Source organism: Onychostoma macrolepis, chromosome 03, assembly GCF_012432095.1.
Source record: "Onychostoma macrolepis isolate SWU-2019 chromosome 03, ASM1243209v1, whole genome shotgun sequence".
NCBI lineage: Eukaryota > Metazoa > Chordata > Actinopteri > Cypriniformes > Cyprinidae > Onychostoma > Onychostoma macrolepis.
In genome coordinates this window covers 16,700,282-16,709,322 of record NC_081157.1, presented here as the reverse complement: position 1 = coordinate 16,709,322, position 9,041 = coordinate 16,700,282, and the positions used below count along the sequence as shown (strand labels likewise).

At 36.5% G+C, this 9,041-nt stretch overlaps 2 protein-coding genes across 2 annotated transcripts; both read right to left on the bottom strand.

Annotated features, from left to right (window-relative positions):
• Positions 1-2,819: 2,819 nt before the first annotated feature.
• LOC131534729 (gastrula zinc finger protein XlCGF9.1-like) lies at positions 2,820-5,008 on the bottom strand. The gene is made up of 2 exons (XM_058767781.1): positions 4,925-5,008; positions 2,820-3,161 (listed from the first exon to the last, which is right to left on the bottom strand). Exons 1-2 carry the CDS (start codon positions 5,006-5,008, stop codon positions 2,820-2,822), a joined length of 426 nt encoding a protein of 141 aa, XP_058623764.1.
• Positions 5,009-6,740: 1,732 nt separating this feature from the next.
• LOC131537414 (gastrula zinc finger protein XlCGF49.1-like) lies at positions 6,741-8,848 on the bottom strand. The gene is made up of 2 exons (XM_058770792.1): positions 8,536-8,848; positions 6,741-7,382 (listed from the first exon to the last, which is right to left on the bottom strand). The coding sequence occupies exons 1-2, from the start codon at positions 8,615-8,617 to the stop codon at positions 7,009-7,011; spliced, it is 456 nt and encodes a 151-aa protein (XP_058626775.1). The 5' UTR covers positions 8,618-8,848; the 3' UTR covers positions 6,741-7,008.
• Positions 8,849-9,041: the final 193 nt, after the last annotated feature.

The following is a 9,041-nucleotide window of genomic DNA, read 5'->3' as shown; positions in this document are numbered from 1 at the left end:
ATTGCTTGTGATTGTATACTTTCGTGTCTTGCCTGTTTGAATACTAGCCCATCCTTCTCCTCCGACTCACCTTTGCAGTGTTTGATTTTGTTATATTTTAGGAAATGAGACCATTTCCGCAGTTTCTATAAGATTTCTCCTCGGATTTCCCCAAACGCCACCATTTCCAGTCAGACGACGTGGTCTTTTATGCACAGGGCTGCATACAACAATGCAATACATTTCATCCATGTGAGCTAAAACAAAAACAAAAAACATGGACCTTAACACAAACCACTGTGTTTTTGCCAGGAGGGCTGAATTATTTAATAATTGGAGTATCCCCTTGTCTTTGATTTAGCGTGTCTCATCCTGTAGCTCTTACCTACTCTCTATGCAACTACAGCAATCCCACGGATGCCCTGCGAAGGGGTCAGCCCAGGGAAAAACTCCACGAAAGCTGGTCCAAACGTCATCTGTGTGAGCTGTAAACACCCTGTCCGTTAGCAGTGCTATTATACATCGGGTCAAAATGATGTACATGCTTATCCACTCAAGAGCCGTCATAGGAGTAAACCAATGTTGAAGCTTTCCTATTTAGGACATTGTACAGTCTACCTTGTGCTCGCACTCTGTGCCCCCCTCCAGTCATTCTTGTCGTTAAAGACCATCCTTTCATGAATCGTTGGGTTTTAGAAAAGTTGCCTTGGTTTAATTTTTAAAAATGAATAGAACATATTGCAAATTATACTTATTAAAACATGTTAAAATGCACATTGCTAAATGGAAGCCTAATGTATTTAAGGTTTGTGGAAATGTAAATGGGAAATTTTATTAACCAGTAGATGTGTGTTTGGAAGGCTGCTCTGAAGTCTTGTTCAGGACCCAGACACTATGCGTTCTGTAGGATGTGTCTGTATTCTCTTAGAAATTCACTTGAGAATTGGTTATTTTCAGAGACTGAAAGCTGAAGAACACACGAGTGTCTTTGTCATATTTGAATTGATGGTTCTGTACCTAATGCCTTTTCTGAAAACGAGAAGTCATTCAGTATTGCAAATACATAAATATAGGTATACTGGTGCAATAAAGTTGTGATTTTTGTGAAAAGCTTGTTTTCAGGTTTTCTTTTTCCCCTATAATTTCAACCCAACAGCAGAAAATCAGATTTTGGATCGGTTTCTAACATAAAAGCATTGTATTGTTTTAGAAAAATATAGCAAGAGGCTTAAAAGTTTCAAATGACAAAAAGTCAAATAGTATGTCATTAGATTGCTGAAGATCGTTTAACATTTCTATCGTAAAACACTATCGTCCAATGATAGACACTTAGCTTACACTTACAGTTTGGATTGGCGGTATATGGTTCTGTTCTAACCCCCCCCCCCCCAAGGGTTAACAGAACGGAACCAAGCAGATCATTAATGTACTTAATTGCATTTAGTGTAACACAACTCAAGATTAGGGAATCTGATTCAACAGGAATATATCAGAAGCCAAGTCCTGACTGTGGCGAAAGGAGGAGTTGGGGATGGAGGAGGTTAATTGCTCCTGAGCAAGCAAAAGCTGCTGAATAATACTGAATAGCGCTTATGCAGGGATGCAGTGATAGATGTCGTATTCCTATAGGTAGATGTGATCAGCTGATGACTCACGTGACCTGCCAGAACTAACGCTATACGCTTGATTTCACTTCAGTTTGACTGCTGAGCTGGACCAGCCTAAAATAACATTTTTGTCATCCAAGATCATATTTTCAGGAGTTTTTTAATTTTTTTATTCGGCTTGGACTTGAATGAGCTGGTCTTGTCTAGTCTTAAAAAAAAAAAAAAACACTTTCTGCTAACGATGTTGTTTTTGTACACATTTTTAATAGTAGTTTTTTTTTTTTGTTCTGAAATGTAATTGTCATATTCTTTGAGCTAATGACAAAATCAACTGCAGAAATTCCCTCTATATCTTTACTCAATTCATGAAGCAGTTTTTGCGCCAATATATTTTCTTGCTTTCACAATGGTGTAGTAGTTAATGTTTCTACAATGAATTTACTGTGGTACTATGAACTCTACTTTGTTTCTGTTGACTCTACAATGACCAGATTCAATATGCAAAATAAATCAATTATGATTAACAGAAACCACAGCATGAACTTCTCAAGATGTATTTAATTGTTTTGGACTTGTCACTATTGTAAACCCATGTTTCCCTCTCATTTTGATGAATGGATTTCCATTACTTTTGCATGACCTGTCTAGTCATCTGTGCTTACATTTTCGCAACTTCATACTTCCTCTTTCATAAACTGACAGCTGTTAATCACTACAGGTAATTAAATTCAACAAATGACCCATTTAGATGCAACTGCTCTTTTGGAAGAAATGTTCTGATTTTTAATGCCAATGACATACCATGTACATCGCTAATTACATGCATTTTGCTCACTGCGACACCTCCGAACAGTGTTTTTTCCTGTGAGTCTTTAGGCCACTTGAATGAGTGAAACTCTTCCCACATGAAGCGCACAGATACGGTTTCTCTCCAGTATGCAGTCTCTCATGCACTTTCAAAGTCTCTTGCCGATTGAAACTCTTTCCCCACTGTAAGCACTCGTAAGGTGTTTCTCCGCTGTGGATTGTTAGATGGCGAGCCAAGTCACTGGTGTTAAAAGAGCCTTTCCAACACTCAAAGCACATGTGAGATCTCACACCTGTATTATTTGTTTGGTGCTGGTGTGAAACATTCATGTGTCTTTTTAGGACCGACGCGGAAGCAAAGTTTCTCCCACATTGATGACAGATGAACAAGGTTTGGTCAGAGTGAGAGGGCTGGTGAAGCTCTTCTCACAGCTCCTCTCCGGAGTGAATCCTCCTGTTCACGCTCAGGCAGGTGAAGGGTTTCTCTCTGCTGTGGATTCTCGGGTGTCTCTTCAGGTTTCCTTCCTGTCTGAAACTCTTCCCACACTGAGGACACGAGTAAGGACTCTCTCTCTTGTGAGTTCTCATGTGACCCAGAAGGTTTCCTTTGCGTCTGAAGCTCTTGCCGCACTGAGGACAAGCAAACGGTCGCTCTTCATCGTGAATTCTCAAGTGACTCAGAAAGTGAAAGGGTTTTTCTTCGTAGGGTTTCTCATGTGACACAAAAGGCTTCCATTGAGAGTGAAAGTCTGTCCTGCCTGCGGACAGCTGAAAGATTTTATGGCTTGAGCTCTGTTTTGTGAGGAATCATTTGAGGTCTGGAAGTCACTAGAAGATTTCTCAATTATGAGAAGATGAGGCGTCTGATACTGATGTTTCTCCTCCACTTCATTCAGCTCTACACTTTCACCACTTTCAGGTCTGAAGTGAACAGAATTAAGATCATTTCATATCAAGAGGGACAATGTGAAACAAAAGGAAACTTTCTCTCTTTTACAGTGAAAACTACACGGGCTGAATATGTTTGTATTATTAATATTTGGTGTCTTAGGTTCAATGTTGGAAAGGTTAGACTGTAAATGTAATAGGTTACAGATTACAAGTTACTCTTTTAAAATGTAATAATAGTGTAACTATTTCAATTACTTTATTAATGTAACTGACTACACTTGATTACTTTTCCAAATTTCTAATGAATGTTTTCAACTGTTAATCATTTTGAAACATGTAAAGCAGGCAGAGTTAACCTTACAGCAGAACTCAACACTGATTACTGTCAGACGTTCAATATCCTTCATCGCTTGAATTAAAATTACAACCATTTCATTTTAAAACACAGTCACTGCAAAATCAGACTTTAGCACCTCTTTTTACTTTGAGATCATTCTGAAGTTAAATACAGATTTGTGACACAAAACCATTCATTTTTTATTTTTTTTTTATTGAGATTTACACATCATCTGAAAGCTGGATAAATAAGCTTTCCATTGATGTTTGTTTTTTTAGGACATGACAATGAATGTTTGAAATGAAATGAGAGGAATATTTGGCCGAGATACAACTATTTGAAAATCTGGAATCTGAGGCTGCAAAAATTTTTAAAAAAAATGAAGTTCTTCCCAATGCATATTACTAATCAAAAATTAGGTTTTGATTTGATTACAGTAGGAAATTTACAAAATATCTTCATGGAACATGATATTTACTTAATATCCTAATGATTTTTGGCATAAAAGAAAAATCGATAATTTTGACCCATACAATGTATTGTTAGCTATTGCTACAAATATACCTGAGCTACATATGACTGGTTTTTAAAACCATATCAAGAAATAGTAAATGTACAAGTAATATTCAGATGTAACCCCCTTCTTTAATCATTAACATTTTTATAAGTAACTGTAATTTAATAACATTTTTCTCATTAACTGTAACGGATTATTTTGTAGTTAAATTACGTGACACCGTTACATAGTTACTCCCCAATACTGCTCAGCTTAATGCTGTTTTTTGTTTTTTTAAATTATTATTATGCATCAAACAATAAACACAGAAAAGACAGAAGATATAGAACTTCTACAGGAATAAAATTACATTCAAATCTGCATCAACTTTTCACAAACAAAATTAAATAAAAATAAATAAATAATAAAATACAAATAAATATAAAAGGGTAAACACAGAAAACCTAATGCATCAGTGGTGTTATTACCAAAAAAACAAATTATCATAATATTTCAAGAATCTGTTCTTGTTTTCAATCAACCGAAGATATTTAAGAAATGCATCAACTTCAAATAAGAAATGTGAAAAAGTAGCCTTCAAAACAGAATTGTTTTTCTTATGAATAATAATAACAATAAATGCCAATAGCAATTCAAGGTTATGATGTTATTTTTTCAGGTTTTAGTTCTATGGTTATTATTTTACTCCTTCTGTGATTTTATAACTTCAGCCACCAAATGAACTGTGAGGCGCATGAAGTTTTGTGACCTTAATATATTTTTTTCTCAGCAGTCAATAACACCAACCTGTTCCTCGGTATCTTGAGCTTTCGTTGTGCATTCATCTGAACAACTCATGCTGCTGCATGCTTCTTCATAACCATAACCCATAGCTTCACTCTCCTCTTTAATGAAATTTAATAAAAATTAAATCTCCACAACTGTATCTTAAACAGATTTCAGTCGTTTCACATGCACTTATTCATGCTCGTTTGGAAGAGGAACTTTGTCATGTTACAATGATGAAAATATTCCCAGCATTTTTTGGAAGTGAATCTTTATAGTTTGTTGTGATGCGGATCTTCATTTGAATGTTGGATACTTCTTCTGGATGTTCTTCTGATCTTCTTCGTCTTTGATTTACTGGCAGATGAAGCTTCATAAACACACACCGCCAGCTACTGTTTATTAACACTGTATGCTGTCACCCAGATGCTCTCAGGAGTCAGGACATGTACAGTAACTACTGTATCAGAATACAGTCACGAACCACAACTGACACAATCTTAAGAACTGACATATTATGATAAACGCCAGGATTCATATACGATAAATGACTAGTAATAACTTGCTACAGCTGACTTGTTCTCTGCTCATTAAAACATTCAGGACAAGGTTTTCCTCCATTTATTTCTGGTAATTTCTCATACGATCAGAACACTGTACACTACAATACCTTATCACAAGTATTTGTACTGTATTTTTGAATGGTTATCCTTAATCTACGCCTCCTCATAGAGAGTAGCCGCTCTGTGATTTCTGTGGAAGAAAAGGTTTTTAGTTCTCCATACATCCCCTTTAAACAGATGAACTAACACAATTTAAGAAGATCGCCTTCTTGCTCACAGCCATAAAAGATTAGCATCTAGAGAAGTTGTGGCACTTCACACTGCCACAATAATACACTGTTTTAAAGCTGTTAAAAACTTAGTCCAAGTACAATATTTCTAGTTCCTAGTGTCCCGTTACATAGAATGGCAGCTGATTCATCACTGCAGGTAATGTGTTGTAAACCAGACAAACAGCCTGTGAAAGGAAATCTGTACAGCTTCTCTGTGATTAAACCCATGAATTTAGATTGCAAATAACTACCTGAAGATGAATGCATCCTGTTGAACCTTCTCAGTGCTTCTCATGTGGTCAGTCACACTGTCTTATTCTATACAATATGTATATAATACATGTTTATATGTAAAATTATATTTATATAAAACATAAACACTCATATTCAACCCCCTGGAATTCACAGAGAGTCATATAAACACATGCTTTACACAACTGTTGCTGATTATAATGGTCCATTTGAATAGTGTACATTATTTTTGTCATGTTATTTTCAAGTCAATATCGTGGGGTGGCGATGAAATTTTTTTAAGCAATAAATTTCTCAAATACAAGCCTTCATTTCACTCAAAATGCAGAAATGTTAATTTTACACTTACAGGTTAATTATTTTCTGACAATTCCTCCTTGTAAACTCAAAGATATCGAACAGGACAGTTATCACATGACCCTGAAAACAACAGGTCTGAAGACAGTCATTTTCTCCAGGTATGTGGGAAAAAACACATATTTCCGATTCAGCTGGCAGTCACAGTAACTGATCTGTTCATGCTGAAATTACATAACGTCAGAAATAATCTGAATAAATATCTCTGGGCAGTGCTTTCTCTGATGAGTCTTTCGAGATCCTGGCTGGTTGAAGCTCCTCCCACAGGAAAGGCAGCGGAAGGGTTTCTCTCCAGTGTGAACTCTCTCGTGTGCGTTCAGAGATCCTGACTGATTGAAACTCTTTCCACAGCGTAAGCACTGGTAGGGTTTTTCTCCGGTGTGGATCCGTTGGTGTCGCTCCAGGTCGTAGGTTTTAGAAAAGGCTCTCCCACACTCGAAGCACACGTGAGATCTCACAGCAGCGCTTCTCTGCTGCTCTTCTTCACATGGATCCTCAGGTGTGTTTTTAGCACCGATGCTGAGGTGAAGTTTGTTCCACACTGATCACAGTTAAATGATCTGACTCCAGAGCAAGGACACAGATGGGCTTTCAGACCGACTGCTTGTGTGAAACTCCTGCTACACTCACAGCACGTGAAGGGCTTCTCTCCCGAGTGAACTCATGTGTGTCTCTTCAAGCTTCCCGTCTCTGTGAAACTCTTCCCACACTGAAGGCAGGTGAAGGGTTTCTCTCCGCTGTGGATTCTCAGGTGTCTCTTAAGACTTCCTTTCTGCGTGAAACCCTTCCCACACTGGAAACATGAGAAAGGACTCTCTCCGGCGTGAATTCTGATGTGAATCAGCAGGTTTCCTTTACGTGTGAAAGTCTTCACGCATCGAGGGCAGGTGAAGGTTTTCCTTTTGCGTGACTTCTTTTTAGTCTGAGAGTCACTGAAAGATCTTTCTGCAGTTATGAAACAATGAGGCGTCTGATGCTGGTGTTTCTCCTCTACTTCATTCAGTTCTTCACGTCCTTCTTTCACTTCTATCAGGACTAAAATTAAAATATCAAACTGTTAATATTATTTTTAAAGAAAGATGAATATGAAATGAAAGGAAATAAAACAAATGCTACCTGATCTTTCATGTGGTGAAGCTGTCTTGCTCTTATGATTCCCAACAAATTTAGTTCAGGCCTAAGGTTTTCTAATTTGAGCAATTAGATGCATTTTAAATCAGTAATTTCCTTATTTAATCTAAAAATGTGTGATATTGTAGGTAAAATGTCAGCGTAAAGGTTCACCCTTAATACTAACCCTCACTGTTTGTACAGGTATAATAATAGTAATATAATAATAATGCTATGAACATGAACAATGCTCATAGTATTAAACATGTAGGCCTGGTTTCACAGACTGGGTTTAGCCTAAACCAGGATTAGGACATTTAAGTAATTTTTATAAACGTACCTTAGAAAAAAAAACTAAAGACAAAATAAAGGCACTGATATATTTTAAGATCAGTCGGTGCAAGTTTCTTTCAGTTGAAACAGCTCAGATTTACATTTTAGTCTGGGACTAGGCTTAAACCTGGTCTGTGAAACTGGGGATAATCACATAACAGATGGCAAACAATCTCTATTATCAGTGCAATATCGGGTTAAATGCACTGATAACCACTGTAAACACCCTGCTAAAAAAAAATAATAGAAGCCCAATAGAAACCATTACAGAAATTCCAATGGTTTCCATTAAAATACCATTATAAACCATCAGCTTTTTCCAGTAAAACCATTACAAATGTCCTTTTTGTAGTGTGTTTTGGGCATTTTGAATAGGATTTAACATCCCACCAATAGAATCCATCACATACCAGTAGACACCATTATAGTTTCCATTAAAACCAATACAATTCCCATTATATCCATTAAATCCATTACATTTTCTATTGTGTTTTGGGCAGAGTTCTATTGTTTTTTTTCAGCAGGGATATACTATATTTTATTTTTATTTTTTTAAATACACAACTAATAGTTAAAACAGTCAGTTGAGTTAACATTATCAAATACAACTCAAGTGAGTAACTCCTGTAGTGTCAGATGACAAAGCCTAAAAATTATATGGCCAGATCATTTTTGACAGATTTAGAGTTAATATTAATATTGCTGCCAGCAGCCAAACATGATGAATCAAAAAATGAACACAAACCTCTTTGTTCATCAGCATCTTCATTTTTCGTTGTACTTTGATCTGGACAACTCGTGTCTTCAGTCTCCTCTTTAATATACATCTTTTTTCAAATATTTTATCATAGAGATTTCAGCCGTTTTCACCTGGAGTGCCTCTGTTTGGCATCTCTGTCACATGATTTATCGGGGTGAATGTCCGGTCACAGACTAATACAGTAAGCACTACAAGTGTGTCATTTACAGCAGGTAACGTTAGGTAACTGGCTCAATTCCAGTTTCTGATATGGCATTAATATAGATATGTATGTCGGATGTCAGGAGAGATTTCTTCTTTTTCTTCTTCTTGTGGTATTTTAATGACTGTTGAAAAACCAACATATGGTACATTTTCGCCGCCTACTGGTTGAAGTGTGCATCGCAAAGATTGTTGAAAAATAAGAGGACTAAAATAAAATAAAATAAAAAGTAAATGTACTTTATTCCTGTGATACAGACTGATTTTTTGAGCATCATTACACCAGTCTT

Excerpts from the sequence above, each read along its gene's own strand:
- LOC131534729 (XM_058767781.1), bottom strand. The coding sequence starts at position 5,008 with ATGGGTTATGGTTATGAAGAAGCATGCAGCAGCATGAGTTGTTCAGAT. Across the intron at positions 3,162-4,924 it reads CTCAAGATACCGAGGAACAG|CTGTCCGCAGGCAGGACAGA; the intron begins GTTGGTGTTATT and ends AAAATCTTTCAG.
- LOC131537414 (XM_058770792.1), bottom strand. The coding sequence starts at position 8,617 with ATGTATATTAAAGAGGAGACTGAAGACACGAGTTGTCCAGATCAAAGT. Across the intron at positions 7,383-8,535 it reads AGATGCTGATGAACAAAGAG|TCCTGATAGAAGTGAAAGAA; the intron begins GTTTGTGTTCAT and ends TTTTAATTTTAG.